At 38.9% G+C, this 19,944-nt stretch overlaps 1 protein-coding gene across 1 annotated transcript in view; it reads left to right on the top strand.

The window, feature by feature from the left end:
* LOC122810726 (potassium channel subfamily T member 1-like) overlaps positions 1-19,944 on the top strand; it is a 421,082-nt gene that overhangs the window by 361,232 nt on the left and 39,906 nt on the right. Inside the window, exon 7 of the mRNA XM_044082290.1 lies at positions 3,443-3,514. Coding sequence (XP_043938225.1) covers positions 3,443-3,514 — 72 coding nt within the window. The remainder of the gene's footprint in view (positions 1-3,442; positions 3,515-19,944) is intronic.

Raw genomic sequence — 19,944 nt, 5'->3', positions numbered from 1 at the left:
ACAACAAGGTTCCCTGGCTTACGCCACCCAAGAAAGTTATTTTCCTGTGCCACTGTCGAGCAGAGGCACAGAAGTGATCCCCAGGGTGTATTTCCTATTTCCCATCCACTCAACAAGATTTTTCTTGAAGAGCACTAATGAAGAACTTTGCTTGACATAGATGGGTAGCCTGTTCCAGAGTATGGGAAGTCTCTGCAATAGGAATCTTTCCCTCCAGCATGTCCTGTGTATTGTGGTGACAAGGTTTAGGTCCCTAGAGCGTATAGCTTGGAGGGATTGGGATTTCTTTACATATAGCATGTCCAACAGCTCTGGGTTTGACATAGCTTTATATGTTAGGTAGAGATCACCTTGGAGTAGGTGATATGCTACGGAGTAAAGCTGGAGTTTTTTGAGGCGGTCAGAGTAGGGCATTTGTTTGAGGCCAGTAATCCTCTTTGTGAGGTAGTTCTGTGGCCTTTCCAGCTGCTGCAGATGTCTTGTGAGGTACATTCCAAAAAGGGCATTGTACTCTATAATGGGTCTAATGAGTGTCGAGTAGAGGGGAACAATGACCTATTTTTTCCTAGATGAGAACCCTTTTATGATGAGGTGTGCCACATAGAAGGACTTCCTGACTACTGTGGTGATGTGACTATCAAAGGAGAGACTACTGTCCACTTGGGTCCCAAGGTCTCTTATCACACATTCGGTGTTATGTAGATTGCTGCCTATGTGGTAGTTCATGGGTACAGAGTTTTTACCAAAGGGGATGACACTGCACTTTTTGGCATTGAGCTTGAGGCCATGGCTCTGACACCAAGCATCTGTCAAAGCGAGGCCCTTCTGTAGGATGTCCACAAACAAAAATGTGCAAACTTCATTAGCCAGAGGCCTTCTGTGTTAGCCTGTACTTCAGAGAAGTAAATATCAAACAGGAGAGGTCCCAGGACGGAACCCTGGGGTACTCCACTTGTCACTGATTTGAGATCAGATTTGGAGTCTGCAACTTTTACAGTGTGGGCTCTGTCAGTGAGCCAGTTGGCAACCCATCTTCTGACATAGGGATTTATACCTAGTTTAGTGAGTTTAGCTATAATTCCAGAATGGGGGATGGTGTCAAAAGCCTTGGCGAGGTCAAGATAGGCTGTGTGAACCACTTTACCCTCATCTATGGCTTTGGTGACTACCTCAAACAAGTTGATCAGGTTCAGGAGGCATGATCTGCCTTTCACAAACCCGAACTGGGTGGGATCCAGAGTTTGGAGGTTACCAATATCTTTGTTTATGAGTTCCATGATGATACGTTCTATGGGCTTGCAGACCAGGCTCATCAGGCTAATAGTTCGATAGTTCCCGGGATCAGTGGTGGCTCCCCCTTTGTGGAGTGGGATAACTCTTGCTGTGTGCCATTCAGTGGGCACAAAGCCTGATGCCAGGCTATTATTGAACATGGTGCTTAAGTGGGGAGCCAGTTCGTTCTGAAGTTCGTGTAAAATGCAGCCTGGGATGTTGTCCGGTCCCATGGATGCTGTGTTTTTTGCTTTAGAGAGTGCAGCTTTTACCTGCGTAGTTGTGATTACAGGGACTCTGCATTCTTCCTGTATAGATATGGGACCTTTAGGGGGTGGGGGGGAGGGGTAAAGTTAGCACTGAACCTATCTGCCAGAATGTTGGCAATATCAGTTGGTTCTCTAATTTTTATGCCTTTGTGCTGTAACTCAGAGCAGATGTGGGTGTTGCCATCGAGATTCTTGACATAGCTATAAAATGCTTTGTGGTTGTCCTTAGAATTAGTGGCGATTTTGTTTTTGTAGCTAGCTTTGGAGGATCTTATAAGCGATCTCAGCTTCTTACTGAGGCTGACCAGGGAGCTCTTCCACTCATGGGATTTTACTCTCTTTTGCAACAGTTTCTTCCTTCTGTTGTACAGTTTGTTTATGGCAGGGGACCACCAGATTGGCTTCCTTTTTTTGGAGGATAGCATCTTGGTTCTGTTTGGGATAGCACGATCCATGCACTCGTGTAAGTGCTTATAGAGTGCATTTGTGTAGGATTCAGCAGTTGTAACTGTATTGTCCATCTGCATGGGTGTCATGAAGTTCACCACTTCTGTCTTAAGAAGCATGAAGTTGGCTTTGGAGAAATGTTTTACTGTGGTTTCCTTAATGGGGGGTGGGGGTGGGATGTGGACATCAAGGGTGATTAGCTTATGGTCAGATTGGACCAACGAGGAGTTGACTCCAGGTGTGAAACACCAGTCACTCATGTTGGTAATGACTATATATATATGTATATATACATATATATATATGTATATATATATATATATATATATATATATATATATATATATATATATGTGTGTGTGTGTGTGTGTGTGTGTGTGTATATATAGATATATATATAGATATATATAGATATAGATATATATATATATATATATATATATATATATATATAGAGAGAGAGAGAGCTAGATAGATATATGTCGGTGTGGTGTTATTCACTCTGTTGAGTCTACTGTTGTTGATTTTTGCAGAAGTAAAAAGAAGGAAGACTGAGTACATGTGGGTAACTTAAATGTGAGGTTGGGATTTTAATGCCTAAATTTTCAGATATACTTAAAGGATGGGTATTAGGAGTTAGGAATGTGTGTTTGAGTGTTTATGGGTTGGGGTTAGAATAAGGTCTAGGTAAGGGGGTAGATTTATTCTTGGGCATATATGCTGCTGTATGTGGTATGAGTCTAAGTGCCCTGTGTAGTGGCAGAGGTGCGGAATGGGTTTTTCTAAGGTGACGTACAATTGGGCAAAGTTAGAGTTAACATGCATTAGTGATGTGGTACAAAAAATTGTCTAACCCCACTAAGGATGGTAGCAGTACACTTGACATTTAATTCTCATCAACAAGGGGAACAAATTAATTGGTGGTCTTTCATTCCTCTGTAAATGAATGAGTCACACTGAGTGGCTGGAAGGAAGGCTTGAAGATCAAAGTGTGGTTGGGTTGAAGAAATTATTCTAAAAATATAGCTGTTTTGCACAATATGTCATCCACATTATTAAAAAGGGAACTAAAGTAATGGCTTGTCATGTCCATATTTGACCGCTACTACCCCTACCCAAGTGTAATACCCTGTAGGCCTGCTTGAATATTATCTAGAATGCGGCATTACCTCTTTGTTTGAGCAAAACCTATTAAGTCTAAAATATTAGTTTATCTATCTTTCTCAAATAACATCTTGTACATTTTACTTATTTGCTAGCATTGAAGAATTAGAAATACATTTATTACAGTTGTACGTGAACAAGTTCCATACTAATTGAGATCAGATACTAAAAACAGTTATCATTATCACCATTGTTCTGGCTGACTAGATCAATTAAGTTTATAAGTTTCTACAGTTTTCATAAGCAGTTCATCAAGAAATGGACTAATTAATTAATTTTCTTTCTTCTAGGCCAGAGACACACTTTCTAGAAGCCATCTGTTGTTTTCCCATGGTCTACTACATGGTTGGATCTATTGATAAGTAAGTGAAGAACGTGTTCACAAAGTTGTTGATTTTAAGGAAAAATGCTTTTAATTAGATTGCACTTCCTAAGACTTGGTACAACAGTAATCTTATTAGCATGCAATGTATGAATCTGAAGCTGAAATGGAAACTGTTATACCATGCAAGATTCTGGTATCACCTACAAATGATTTTAAAGTCAAGGCCCTTATGACATACTACTGTGCATCTCAGATTGGGAGCTCTATCTTCATCACCTTCAGGAGACAACTCAGCATCTAAAACTTTCCCCGGATACTTGGCCAGTCTCTTTTAATTTACAGTGTTAGAGGAATAAGGACCACTCTCCAGACTTTATTTGCCACATGTAAAGCTGACTGCATCTGTACAACCCAGGGCTACTGTTTTAGGAGGAATTTCTTATTTCTTCTAGTGTCTTTATTTTGGGTTTGTGCTGTTCCAGTATCCCTTTGTTTTTAGATCTGTTCTTCTTATTTTTTGCTGCTTTACATGTATATGCCCCCTCACCCACTCACCCACCCACACAGACAGACACAAAATCTGGCTTCTGCGATTTTCTCTTAGCTTAGTGTTTCTTTAAGCTTGCATTGCCTTAGGAATATGCTGTGCATTTTGTTAGTATAAGAAATGTGTTTTCTTCTTAGCAGGTAAGATCTGTCATCTGCTATATCTGCAAGCATGGTAATAGTACTTCCTGTTTCTGCTCATTAGTTGAGCTTTTCTTTCCACTGAAATGTGACTGTGTTTGGCTTTCACAGAGTGCCTTTGCCTCTGATGGCATCCAACTGAATTCAAAGGGTAACATCCCTGCCTGACTATCAAACTTTACTTGTTTTACTTATTTTTCTTGGGTAAGAAGTTCTCGTGTCATGTCACAAACTTTAATGTCCTGACTCTTGTTGATCACTTTTATTAACTTAGATAGCTTTTCTTGTGTAGCTTTTAGTGACAGCCTTACTGGTTTCAGTGTCAGTTGTAGTCATATGGTTGCCCAGTTTGATAGTTTAGTTGAAGCTTTAACTGAATTCTGGGCTTATTCCCTGACCCTGATACAAACTGCATCAGGATGACCACTGTTTTCTGTTGATTTGGTCTTGGCATTGAGGTCAATTGCATGAACCTCAAGATTAGACTTGCAGTCCCATTGATCTGCCTCAACTTAAGGGGAATATCACCATCAAGCAGCTCTGACTTGGCAGTCAGACCCCCACTCTTAAGTACTAAAGCCCCTTCCCTACTCCCGTAATACATCTCACCCCCTCTAAGTCCTCAGATCTTGTTTTTCACCATAGCAATTAGAAACATTTCCAAAGCATTCTTCCAATAAGTTAAAAATTCATATTTAATTCTAAATTTCAATAAACTTCTCTCAGCTTTTCCTATTTCTACTGTCCAACATTTATTTGTGAAATCACTATCCTTCAACTTTTTAAATGTATTGGCCACCCCACCGTATTCTATAAAACTAGAATACAAAGTGCCCAACCATTCCAATCTATCTTGCTCTTTTAAAATTAGTGTCTCTCTAATTAGATAGCTAAAGCTTAAGTTACACCCTCTTTCATATTCAAATGCTTAGTGCACACTGCAGCTCTTAGGATATTAACCAATTTTTCCATCTTACATTTAAAATCTGTAACATCTACCCCAAGACCACCAATTACTGGAGAGCCCACATTCTGTCTCTCAGTAGCCATCTTGGGATTAGTCCTTCTGTTTTGCTCCTGGTAAGAGAAGGAGCATAGGAACATTATTTGCTGGGGGCTGCTGATCACCAGAAAGCCTAATAGCTGCATCACAGGTACCACTTTGGAATTTGTGCTTATATTTTGCACCTGGCAAGAGAAGGAGCAAAGCACATAGATCCCTGGTTCTTTCTGGTTGGAAAGTGAGTGTCTGTGCTTGACCTTCCTGAATGGCCTGGTTGCTATTCAAGGCATCTACTATGAAAAGGCTACAACAAGCATACAGACCCTTACATCATCTCGGAAAAGACTGTGGATCGCCAAACAGGCTGTGTCCTGCTTCTCATCTTGGGATTGATGCTACTGTTTAACTCTGGTGAGAGGAGAAGAAGCAAATGAACATTATATCCAAGCACAGTGAAGCTGTGGTGAGACCAGCACACTAGTAGATATTCAGGTGACTCCCCTCTTTTCGTCATTCTTGACAAGCTAATTCTTTCTTTTCATTAAGTACTGCTTGATCTGCTTCTAATTTCAGAACACCTGCCTAAATATTTTATCCATAAATCATCAGGCTCTACTTATCAGGCTCTACTTATTAGTTTCCCCTTAAGTGTTTGGCAATGCTCTGTGTAGAGACACACCTTGAATTGACATTTTTCCTGTATAAGCACCATTGAAATTTCATCAGTACCTAGTTGCACACAGGACAGCTAGTTTGCAGTGACAAGCACTGCCCCCAGAGTTGCAAACTGGATACTCTTGACATTACTTTATATTCTTATTCCAACTGTCTGATCAATAAAGAAGGGTCTGTTGCCATGGATATGAACTTTCCACTATCTCCGTTACCAACTTTATAGATATGGGCATCTTGAGACACTGTAGAAATTGCCTCATGCTTACTGACAACCAAATAATTCTTAAACAAACTAATACGGTATGTGAGAGATGTATTTGCATGTCATTGGAGGCAAAGCTCTCAGATAAGAGTACTCCTAATGTCAGTACAGTTATCAGTAGTACACCAGTTGCACCCATCACACACAATTCAAAGCAGAAACATAGACCCACATTTGCTGATGCACTTAAATGTAAATTTCCTAAACCCCAAAGACCTCCTAGATGAAGTACACATTACAAAGACCTTCAGCAACCCCGAATGCACTCTTTCAAAACAACACCTGCATCAACACACGCACAGCCACAGCTCATGGAGACTCCACTTTCTAAGCCCATAAGGCTAGCCACCACAGTATCCAACATTCTATTCATTAGACACTCCATTGTGAGACACACTGATGCCTCTCTCACCAGGTTGAGTAATGAGAAAATCTTGGTCAGTTGCTAATCAGGGACCAGGATCCATCACATTATGCGCACACTCAGGTCATTAGACCACAAGTACCAGTATGATTCAATCAAAATCCATGCGGGTGTAAATGAAGTGAGACACACCTCCTTGACTATATGAAGAGAGATCATGGAGCTTTTAGAATATGTGTCCCAAGCTGGTATAAGCCTAGCATTGAGCAGCATTTTACCTTCTCAAAGGATGATGCCACAATATGAACAAAAGATGACTGACTTTAATAATTGGCTTAGTTTTTGATGTCCTTCTAAGGAGATGCAGTATTTGTCAGCATGGAGGGAGATGGTCAACAGACACTGCTTCACTAGGAATGGTTTGTGCCTTTCGAATATTAGCTAAAACTTTGTCCTCTCCCATATTGCCTTCTTTTGGGCAATGCCAAACGCAAAGTACTTCCAACATAAATCAAAACCAAGAAAATCTAAAAGTGTTACTATTCAGTGCTAGGAGTCTAAAAAAAACAGTGCTTAGAAGCTCTAGTCACCCCAGAGAATGCTGGCATGTAAAATCACTGAGACATGGTTTAAAACCACTGACAGCACACTGACAGTTCAAGGTTATAATGCCTTCCATGCATTTCGACCAGCTATTATACAGGCAGGGACTAAAGGTGCAGGTAGCTTGATTTACATCAGAAATAAATATACCTCAAGACTGGTCAAACAGGACAATGTACTTGAGCTTATCTGCATTCAAGTCATCTTAGGAAAAATCCAATACCACTTTCTTGGCAGCTATAGGTCCCCCTCTATGACCCAGGAAACCCATAACATATGTTTAAACTTATTGGAAACACATCATCCAACCCAATATCATAGCTCAAACATGCTACTAAGGATAATGATATAATCCCACCAGGTTACAACATCCTAAGCTTAGACCGACTTAATAAAAAAGGTGGTGGGGTTGCTATACTGTATAAATCTAAACTACAGGTATTATCAATAGATGTAAAACCTCCCCCACCCAGTAATGCTGAAATGTTAATCTCTAAGCTCCTGATTAATACCAATAAATCATTAAACATAATTTGCACCTATATCCCCCCAGGTAATAATATTAATACTCTTGAGAATATCCTTAGTTGGGTATCAACTTCCTTCCCTCAAGAAACTATACTCCTTGGAGACTTCAATATAGACTGGAACTGTTGTACCTCTGGCAAACCAACTACCCACATAAACCTTTATGGTTTTAATCAAATTATCACCTCCCCTACCAGAACCCATAAACCCAGCAATAAGCAAGCCACCTTAGACTGGATACTGGTAAACAACAACCCCCTCTCTTATAAAACAGGTACACTCCCAAATGATATTAGTGATCACTCCCTTACCTACCTAATCAGGCAAAAAAACATTATATCAAACCAAGCAACCTTCAGAACTATCTACAACAAAAAAACTTCAAACCTGCTAGCTTCCAAGCAGAACTTAAAGCATGCAATTGGTCACCCCTAAAATACCTACCTCTTGACAAAACTGTCTCTTATTTTAACACAAACTTCCTTCAAATCCTAGAACACCATGCCCCCTCTCATACAGTTAGGACTAGAACAAACCAGCACCTTGGTTAACAAAAGAAACTAAAAAAAAAATGATACAGAGAAAGAGAGTTTGGTCCAAATGGAGATATACCAAAACCTCAACTGATCAGGAAACCATTAGACAGCTCAGAAATACTACCAAGAAATCAATACTCCAAGATAAAAAAAACTACTACCAGAAATTCCAACAAGCCCAGCATCAAAACCCACAAAAATTCTGGACAGGTATAAACAGCCTACTCCACCCAGAACACTCCAAAACTCCTACACCTTCCAATCTAACTCTGAATACTCCTAGTCAAATAGCCAATACTTTTAACAAATTTTTCTCTGAAACAGCTCAATCCTTAGCAAATACCCTACCTTCCACTAGCATCCCTACGACATGCTCTCTAACCAACTTACCTCCAGCCTTAAAACTGCAGCCTGTTCCAACAACTCTCATCCGTACACTACTTCACAAACTAAAACCTTGCACTCCTTCTGCTGACCTCCTCCCAGCTGAATTTCTACAAATGGCAGCTGGTGTACTTGCTTACCCTATCTCCATCTTAATAAATAGAACTATTACAGAAGGTTCTATCCCATCACTCTGGAAAGTCTCACATATTATCCCATTACACAAAGGAGGCAACTCAACTGAACTCTCCAATTTTCGTCCCATAGCACTACTATCTCCATTAGCTAAAATCATGGAAAGATGCATTGATCGGCAACTCCTTGATCATCTTCTACTAAATGATCTCTTAGCTGATTGCCAACATGGCTTTAGACCATTTCATAGTACCACTACCGCACTACTATCCTTTATAGACTGTATTAATAGGAGTCGCAATAACAACTTGCTCTCCTCAGCTCTATTTTTAGACCTCTCCAAAGCCTTCGATATGGTGAATCACATCCTAATGTTAAACACCCTTAAATCACTTATAGGAGACACTTTAACCATCAAATGGTTTAAGTCATATCTAGAAAACAGACAACAAGCAGTACTCTGGAATAATAACCTATCAACTCACCTCCCTATCTCCCTAGGAGTCCCACAAGGTTCTATTCTTGGACCCCTCCTTTTCTCTATATTTATTAATAATCTGAATTAATCTCTCCCTCAAACCACCTGCATACAATACGCCGACGACTCTACATTAATCTGTACTGCAGCCTCTCAGGCTGAACTACAGTCTAGCACCCAAAAAGTATTCAACTTAGCAGAAGACTGGTTCTCCAAATGCTGTCTCCTCCTAAACCTGAAAAAAAACAAACTCCTACTTTTTACCCCTACTCAAAAGTCTCCCCCTATCTACTTCTCAGTAACATCAAATAATAGCACTGTAATAGTACCTGATACCACAACCAAGCTTTTAGGTGTAACAATCGATAATAATCTTAGTTTTGACCAACACATAAACTTAACTATCAAATCACTTAATAGAAAACTTGGTTCACTTTATAGACTAAAAACCTTCCTTACTCCCTCTGCCAGGACTATTATTGCCCAAACTCACCTAATCTCCCTCTTCTTTATGTCTCACCTATCTACACTAACCTATCCAAAAATAACCTAAACAAACTGGTCACCTCCTATAATAACATTGCCAGATTTGCAACTGGTTCCCCATTCCGTACTCACCATTGCCAAAATCTGAAAAAATTAGGATGGCTGGAATTGCAAAACCAAATTCTTTTCCAACAACTAACTATTACTCACCATATCCTGCATCATCCTACAAATACACCCATACTCTCTACCCTTATTAGCCCTTATAAAAACCTAACAACCCTACGCTCAGCTAATAAGTCACTACTAGCCACCCATAAATCTAACAACAAATCTGGAGACTGTCTTTTCAATAATAGCATTGGAAATTCTTGGAACAAGCTTCCTACCAAGCTAACATCCCTGGAATCCACACCACTTTTCAAAAAGCATCTAAGAATCCACCTATCTTTGCAATGGCTTTGCCCCTGTACTAATCCTGGCTAAACTTTTTTTCCTCCTCATTCCACCATCTTCACATGCACAATTACAGGCATCCCTTGTAAAAATGTCACCCTTTCTTTGTCTTTTCTATATTAAGTTGTATTTTAACTTTCTAATATTGCCTTTAAACATGTTAATCCTGTTATAAACATGTCATTTTATATTCTGTTATGTAATGAATATTTCATTTTTACTAGTCACTATATCAATTTTAATTTTTAAAATATGTTACTCCTATGCAGTATTTTTTTGGTTTCTTTAGAACAATGTTGTAGTGGAGCTATATCAATTTTAATTTTTAAAATATGTTACTCCTATGTAGTATTTTTTTTTGGTTTCTTTAGAACAATGTTTTAGTGGAGCTTTTCTCCCCAGGCCTCTACTGAAAATGGACATATATCCAGTTAGACTAGCCCAGTCAACAAATGTAAAATAAAAAAAAAAATAAAATATACATGGGTGACTTTAATTACCCCTCTATTAACTGGAAAATCATATTCATTTATTTATTTATTTATGTATCTGTCATTTTCAGCAGAGGCCTGGGGAAAAAAATCTCCAGAGACAATGGAAGAATTTTACAGAAAAAAGGTTATATATATATATATATATATATATATATATATATATATATATATATATCGTAATAAGATGAAAATTACATGGAGTAAAAATGTTTAAAAAAGTATGTAAATTGAGTAAAATAGTAAAATGATTATATAGTTAACATAGTTTTGTGAAAGACAAATTATTTATAAATCATAATTCAACAGTGTGAAGGTTATGTACAAGAAGAAAGAGAATATGAGGCAGTAGACATGAGGAAGATATATAAATAATGAAATGGAATTGTCATGAAAGAGAATACTGCCAGCCCCGCCATCTGGAATTTTGTAAATAATTGTGTGTCATTTGTGAATATCAACATGATTCATATAAGATATTTGTGTTACAAATGTGTTAGAGCTGTATGTCATATAAGATGTTTTTGTACAGATGTGTGCTGAAGAGGTATTAAAGTGCTATTTGAAATGTATCCACAGTGTACCCTACTGGAATAGAACAGAAATGTACATACACTATCGTAACTGTTTATTATAACATCGAAGTTTTTAAACATTGAATGTTATAGTATCGAACCCGTAATGTCGAACGCTGAAAACAGCGAAGGTGCAGGACATCGAATTCTTTCCCAGGGAAATATAATAATATATGGAATATGTTAAAGTATACTTATCACCCATTTCCATCAGCACAGAACAGTAAGTTTTCTCTGAGATTTTCTCTATCAGATTTACATTATCAGTTCTCTGCATCACACTTGGGATTACTTACTGCTCCTAAGGGGTTCACAAAGTATCTATCTCCTGTGATAGCCCATTGCATTCTGCACTGCATTCATTTTCCTTATTTAAATGACTTATCTTTGCAGAATGTTTCTCCAAGTGTCAGGAGTCCATTAGAAGGGTAAGAAATATCCTTAATAACCTAGTTTTCCAGTTAAATAGGATTGTGGTTCTAGGATACCTTCTGGACTTGTCCATAAAAAAGGCATCTTTAAAAAACTGGACTTCTGTCTGGAAATTTTTCCTAATTTTCTGCCATCAGTCCCAGACTTCAGCCATAGAGTATCTCAGGATGTTAGGGTTCACCGTATGTATGAATGTCATAATTTGTCTTGCCAAGTTGCACATGAGAAAAATTCAGTGGTTTCTAGAAAACTATTTGGAGCCAGCATTCCCACTGTCTAGGTTTACTGATTGCCATTTGGGGATTTTTATATAGAGAGAACTTCTTTGGTGGAGAATTATGTTTTCTGTGAATCCAGATCTCATTCTCCGGCACATCCTGTGCTCAGTATGTTACAACAGATGCATTGGATTTTGTATGGGGAACTGTATCTGTGAGGTTAAAAATGTAGGGCAGGAAAACATCGGTTTGGGACAAGAATGTGATATAAAAGAACTAGAGCAAAAGGGAGTGTATAAATATATGGGAATCAATGAAGGAACAACAATAAAACATGAACAAATCAGAATAAAACTTAGTAAGGAATACTTTAGAAGACTTAAATTAATGCTGAAAACAGTGTTGACATCTAGGAACAAAATCCAAGCTATAAACCAATTTGCTCTTCCTGTCCTAACTTACAGTTTTGGAGTGATTGACCGGCCCCAAAATGTGTCGGATAAATTAGGTAGGAAAACAAAAAGGATGCTTCATGATTATCAAATGATTTATAAAAATCAGTGCATTCCAAGATTATATATTTCCCATTCCAAAGAAGGGATGGGCCTCCTTGAAATTGATTACATGTGTAGATCTGCAATTGTGGGACTCCACATATATCTGCTGACCTTACATGACCCAAACATAGTGAAAGTTTTGAAACATGAGGAGAATAAGTGTATGGTGATTTCTCTGCTTAATCTAGCAGAAGCATATTGGCATCAAGCAGGAATGAAAATCAAACCAGAAGCAGATAAAAATCAGGCAGCAACTGAATGTGCCAAAAAACAAAAGAAAGAATATAAGGTGAAGGACCAGATGAGAAGGCAAGAAATGTGGAAAATTCATAAATATAGTTGCAAGTATAGAAAACTTCTGGAAGAACCTCATGTTGATCAGGAATGAACTTAGGCATGGATAAGGAAAGATGAATTCAAACCAAGAGATGAAAGGTTAATATTGGCAGCCCAAGACAGTAGGCTACATACATCCTGGTTTACAAAGTCCATTGAACATGTGGAAGAAACAGACAAATGAAGGTTTTGTAAAACCAAATTGGAAACAGTTGCATATCATGTTGCTGGTTGCGACATACTAATGGCAGAAGGACTGTTTACTGAAAGGCATAATAATGTGGCAAGACTGTTGCACTGGGGATTGTGCACACATTATGGTAGTGAAGTGGGTGAAAAAACACTGGAAACATGAGCCACTAAGCATCATAGAAAATGATGAAGTTTACATCACATGAGATCACCCATTACCAACAGTTCAAAAGATAGATGCTAGAAAAACAGATATAGTTGTCCATGAAAAGAAGACAAAAGTAGCATTGATCATTGAAATCGCCACACCTAGTAACTATAGTGCCTTACGTACTGAGAGACACATTGTCATAAAATACCATGATCTGCAGGCAGAAATGAAAGCAATGTGGAAGAAAGATACTCTGATATCTCCAACAGTAATAGGAGCAACGGGTATTATAAAAAAGAATCTACAATCGTATTTAGATATGTTATCAGTACATGTAACCCCACACGAATTGCAGAAGGAGTTCATTACTGGGCACATTGTGGGTGCTGCGAATAGCACTTTTGGCTGACATCAAAGACTGAAACAATACTAATTTCATGAACTTTAATCATACTTTGACTTAGGAATCATTTCCATAAAAGATTTGGAGAAATACCAAGTATCTGCATACTAAGCTGCAAATACATACTGTTTACTTAGCTGCGATCGCATACAGTACTGAGGGGACTGCATACTAAGCACTTATTACATATTGTACCAAGTGCCTGTTTACTAAGCAGTGAGTACATACTGTACCAAGTGTCTGCATACTAAACTGTCTGTGATCTCATACAGTACCAAGTTCTTACATACTAAGCCATTACAAATCACAAATTGTACCAGTACCTGCATGCTAAGCTGACTGTGATCAAATGCTGTACCTGTTACCTACCTGATGAGCTACCATGAACTTGACACATGCAGAATCAACTATAACTCTGCACCAAATGCCTGCTGAGCTGTCGGTGATCACAAATGTTTCCCAGTACCCGTCCACTGAGCAGACTTCAATCACACCCTGTACCTGACAGCTGCCTACTCAGTTCTGTTCACACTGCCTACCTACTGAGCTGTCAGTGGTCACACTAGTGAACCATCAGTAATCAAATACTGTACCCAAAGTTTACCTGCTATGCTTTAAGTAAGCACATACCCCACCCAGTGCTTGCATACTGAGTTGTCAGAGATCACACACACTGTCCCGTACCTGCTTACTAAATTGTCAGAGATCGCACATTGTACCCAACTGCCTTCCAGAGTATTAGTGGCTGCCGACTATACCCAATGCCTTCTCAGCAATAGCCTTTTTGACTTTCACACAATGTACCAAGCATCTGCATAAACAAAGCTGTCAATGATCAAACACTGGACTCAACAGCTACCTACCTGTACTCAGTGCTGTCTGCTGAGCTTCCAGTTAGCACAGACTGTACTCAGTGCCTGTCTCCTGAATGACTATCCATGGGTAATAAGTTATCTTACATTCTACCCAGTTCCTGCCTGTTGAGCTATCAGTAATCTCACTCTTACTCAGTATCTGCATATAGAATGGTCCGTGATCACACACACATACACACACACACACACACACACACACACACACACACACACACACACACACACACACACACACACTGTACCCATTCATTGCCTAATAAGCTGTCAGTGATCACACACTGTACCCATTCATTGCCTAATAAGCTGTCAGTGATCACACACTGTACCCATTCATTGCCTAATAAGCTGTCAATGATCACACACTGTGACTCTTCATTGCCTAATACAATATCAGTAATCATGCACTGTGCCCATTCATGGCCTAAAGGCAGTCAGTAAGCACACAAAGTACCCATTCATTCCCTAATTTGCTGTCAGTGATCACACACTGTACCCATTCATTGCCTGATAAGCTGTCAGTAATTATGCACTGTACCCATTCATTGCCTAATTAGCTATTAGTGATCACACACTGTACCCATTCATTGCCTAATTAGCTGTCAGTGATCCCACACTGCATGCATTCATTGCCTATTAAACTTTCAGTGATCACACACTGTACCCATTCATTGCCTGATAAGCTGTCAGTAATTATGCACTGTACCCACTCATTGCCTAATTAGCTATTAGTGATCACACACTGCACCCATTCATTGCCTAATTAGCTGTCAGTGATCCCACACTGTATGCATTCATTGCCTATTAAACTTTCAGGGGTCATACACTGTACCCATTCCCTCAATAATCATACGCTATTCACAGTACTTGCCTAATGAAATGTTAGGGAACATCTTCTCTACCCAGCACTATCTAAAGTCAGTGGTGGACACAATATAGTTGCCAGTTATTTGACCAGCAAGATGATAGCACAGTTATGGGCAGCAGTACTTTTCGAGTCATTGCATCTATAGCTGTTAGCTCAGTCGTCTGTAATTAACAGTTGAACAACAATGTCTCATCATTGTGGGGGGAAAATAACACAGACATGGAGGGTGTTCCTTTGGCCAGTGCTCTTTAGCTGTTTTCAGAGTGAAAAGACTGAGTGCCGGTGACAAGACACTGTAGCCTTTATTTCTGAATATTATATTTTGCGTTGTGACTTTAGAATGCATGCAAAACATCTGTGCAGTTTAAAAGCTTTGAAAACATACCGGAAATATGCTTCTGTTACCTTAACCCCAAAAGGACAACTTCAACTTTGATGCTTAAAAAGGAGACTATTTTATATCTATTATAGTCTGTTGTTAATAAGTAACTGCTTTTGCTGCTGCTACTGCCTTTCTCTTTGTCTCCATAGACTAAAAACTATAAATGCTTTAAAGTATTCTGTAGCTTTTATTGTACATGTGTTGCGTCTGTTGGAAATTCAAACTGTATAGAAACATTGAAGTAATCTATGTCTATTAAGATTAGTCATTGCCAGCATCTGATATATATATATTTTTTTTAATTATAATTTCAAAAGTGCTGTCAAAACAACATTTAATAGACCTTTTTTTCTGTACTACAGAACTATTCATCAATTCCCAGTTATACTAAATGTGTATAATCCAGTCAATGTTTGTATATTGTTAATCCTTAAAGGCACTTTGCTGATTTTTTATATATAATTATTTATTTGTTAAACTGCAACTTCTGGAATTTGCATTATGTTTTTAATTATTTATTAACCCCCACCCAAAAAATGTTCTTATGTGCAGTACTAGTTATATATGCAGTACTAAGTTTGATGTGGGTTATGCCTAACTGTGGGATTCCATTGCCTAACTGTGGAACTCTGAGCAAGTTACTTTACCAGACACCACTTCAGGCTGAGTTTTAGAAAAGTCCATGGAGATCAGTTCTCTATCCTGGAAAACAAATACAAATAAATAGTGGTGCTGCGGTAGCGTTGTCGCCTCCCAGTGAGACGCTGTCCGGTTCGATTCTCAGCTAGAGCATCTTCTGCGTGGAGACATGCATGAATGGGTGTACCTTCGTTGAAGGTTGTGCATCAGGCCTGGCAAGCCGCTACGTAAAAATCAACTGCCAATCATTAGCGGACCGGAGTTCAGCTGTGGCGACCCCTAACCGGGAAAAGCCGAAAGACACAAACAAAATAAAGATTAAAGGCAGCTTATGGTATTGAGCTGCTGGACTGCAACCCCTGACTAAGAAAATAAATAAGTAAATCATATTAATTTTTTCTTTCTGAAAAATAGCTGATTTTTTTCCTTTCATTGGCCTCAGATACTACAGGAGTTCTATCTTTTGTTGTAAAGCATTTGTTACTGCACTTGAGCTCAAAACCAGTTTGTTTTACATTAAGAGGGTTTTATTCTGCACTCTGGTGGAAGCAGAGAGTTGATTCAACCCATTTGAGTTAGGTACTGCTGGTGGAAGGCTTATTGTATGTTTATCTGTGAAAAAATCTTTCATCCTGCTGGTATAAAGCCCTACATTTTTGTAAGACTGTGCTCATTTATTTAGAGCTTCCCTGTGCTTGGATTGAACACCTGTGACTACAAGACCTTGGTTTGCATCTAAAACCATCTTTGAACCTACAAAGCTCATATAAGTATTTTCTTTTTTGCATTTCCTGTAAATATCTCCATGCTATTTAACAGTACTCTCCTGCATTTATTGATTTGGCTGAATTTATCATTGTTTTTAGGTTGCACTTGTTAAAGAAATGCCATCTGTTTCATAGTGTACTGCTCTTAGATTGTTTTAACAGTATTCTAATGTTTCCTAACCTGCTACTGAAAAACCTGTTCTGAATTTCCCAAAGTTCTCCTGAGTTTGCTAAAGTATTTTAAAATTTTGCAAAGTATTTTCTATGTTTGTAGAAGTTTGCAAACTTATTTCAATGATTCTCGATACTGCAGGGGTTCTGCCTTTTGTTGTAAAACATTTGTTACTGCCCTTGGGTGGAAAACTAATTAATTTTACATTGAACAGATTTTATTCTGCACTCTAATGGGAGGAGAGGGTTACTTCAACCCATCTGATTTGGGACATGCTGGTGGAAGGCTTATTATATGTTTATCTGATTAGCCTGAAGGCTTAACTATGTAAATGTATTTCATCTTTTTGATAAAGCCAATGCACAAATGTGGATACCAGTGCCTTGTATATAATCAAACCTCTCCAGTTTAAAATCCTCTATAGAAAATGCTATCCACAGTCCTCCACATTTCATAGCTGCTCTATGTGCTGTCAGTTTGCACAGAGGGCTGCACCACTGCAAGTCATCTTATAGTATAGTCTTAAACACTCTCACTTAGACCTTTAAGTGACTCTACCCTACTGCTTCCCATCTACTAAGGATCGTTTATAATGGATAGGTGCTTCCCTATCATCTCTGTTTCTGATCTGGTGTGTATGGATATCCTGAGGCAGTGTAGTAACTGCCTCATGTTCACTGACAACCATTTAATTTTAGAACAGGCAACACAGTGTAAGAGAGATGTAGGTACACAATGTCATTGGAGGCAAAGCTGTCACATACATCCATGAAAAAATGCAAACCAGGCTGTCAGCATTACACCCAAAACACTCGCTACCAACACTATGGAACAAACACATAGACCCATATATACAGAGGTACTCGCATGTACTCACATGTAATCTACTCAAACTTCCAAGACCTCCTAAAAGTATCTCTCAGTGGCCCTGCACACACTCAAAAAAGAAAGCACCTCACACAACACATAACTCTGAAAATCATAGCAGCCCAACTTCCAAGCCCATAAGGCATACCACCACACAGCCAAATGTTCTAGTTATTGGGGATTAAATTGTAAGATATACTGATGTCCCTGTTACCAGGCTAAAGAAGGAAAGGATCACAGTGAGCTGTCTGTCTGGAGCCAGTATCCACCAGATCACTCATGCACTTAGGACTTTAAACCACAACTACCAATATGACATGGTCGTAGTCCATGTGAGCGTAAATGGCCTAAGATGTTCCTCATTGAACTATATGAAGAGAGACATGAAGGAGCTCTTTGAATGTATGTCCCAGGTGGGTATGAATCTAGCCATTAGTAGCATCCTACCTTCACCAATGGTGATTCCATAGTACCCGCAAAAACTGATTGACTTCACCAACTGGCTTACTTTCTTGTGTCACAACAAGGGATCCAATATCTGTCAGCCTGGGGAGACATAATCAACAAACCATGATGCTTTGACAGAGATGTTTTGCACTTGTCACCTCTTGACTTCTGGATACTGGAAGAAACTTTTTCTATCCCCATGGGGCCTTTTTTAGGCCATGCCAAGTTGTCAAACCCTCCAACATAAGAAAAATCACTCACAGCTACCGTAAGGTACTGCTGCTCAGTGCTAGGAATATAAATTAAAAAAAATGCACTTCCTAGAAGTACTTCTCTCCTTGGCGAATTCAAACATATGCGCAGTCATGGTAACATGGTTCAGAACTATGGAAAATACCCTGGCTATCAAAAACTACAATGCCTTTCATACATTCTGATCCCCCTCAGCTCAGGATAAAACAAAAAGAAAAAGTGTCTCAGTGTTCATAAAGGGCAAGTACACTGCTCGACTGGTCCAACAACGTGACTAGCTTGAGCTGCTCCATGCCCAACTAATCATAGTTGTGACCCGTGTCATATCCTTGCTAGCCACAGATCCCCTAATATGCATCTATAAAACCACACCTTCTACATAAATCTACTGGAATCTTTTAACCTTCAGCCTAACACCAGACTTATGGGTGACTTCAACTACCCCTCCATAAACTGAGAGACTTATATGACTCATTATTCACTTGCTCAGTGGTTTCTGGACTTCATCAATGCAAACAGCCTGGAGCAACTAGTTAGCTCCCCAAATAGAAGTACAAATATTCTAGAGCTAGTACTCACAATCATGGAGAGATGCTGTTCCCTCCCATGCATTAAGTTCTCCCTGGTGAGATCTGACCCAAACATGATCTCCTTTAGTATTACAACTAACCTAGAACCACCAACAAACTCCACACCTGTCAAGAATTTTGCAAAGGCCAGTAACCTCAAACTTAGTGAAAATACACACAATTAAAAGGGGCACAAGCATATTAGTGTCCACAGAAACATAATGACATGGATGGTGTTGCATTTTAATGCCCTTCACAGAGAAAAAAACAAGACAAAATAGCATATACAGCCAGACACAGAGGGCATTGCTGGAGATATTCAGATACCTCAGGAGGTGTAGAAGGCACAATACAATTCTTTTTTTTTTTCAGAATAAGACCTACACAAAAGCCATGGGATATGTAATGACTGAAAAGAAGAAGAAATCATTTACAATATTATGAAGCACTTTCATCTAAGAGAACGGTGAGATTCTAAAGCAGGCTACCACTAAAAGTGCTGAAAGTATAGCAGAGCTAAAGTGTCTAAGGGATAAATGACTGAAAATTTTGTGAATGGTCAGAATGAGATGGCAGTACTAGACACCATTCAAAATGTGTACGTACAGGCATGTCAGCCATACCCTGCCTGTGTAGAACAAGTGGATACAGCTGTCTTTTTCTACATTCTACATTGTGTC

Source organism: Protopterus annectens, chromosome 9.part0 (genome assembly GCF_019279795.1).
Source record: "Protopterus annectens isolate FY-2018-M chromosome 9.part0, PAN1.0, whole genome shotgun sequence".
NCBI classification, from domain to species: Eukaryota; Metazoa; Chordata; order Ceratodontiformes; family Protopteridae; genus Protopterus; species Protopterus annectens.
The sequence above is the reverse complement of the archived record's forward strand: the minus strand, read 5'-3'. Positions and strand labels throughout refer to the sequence as shown.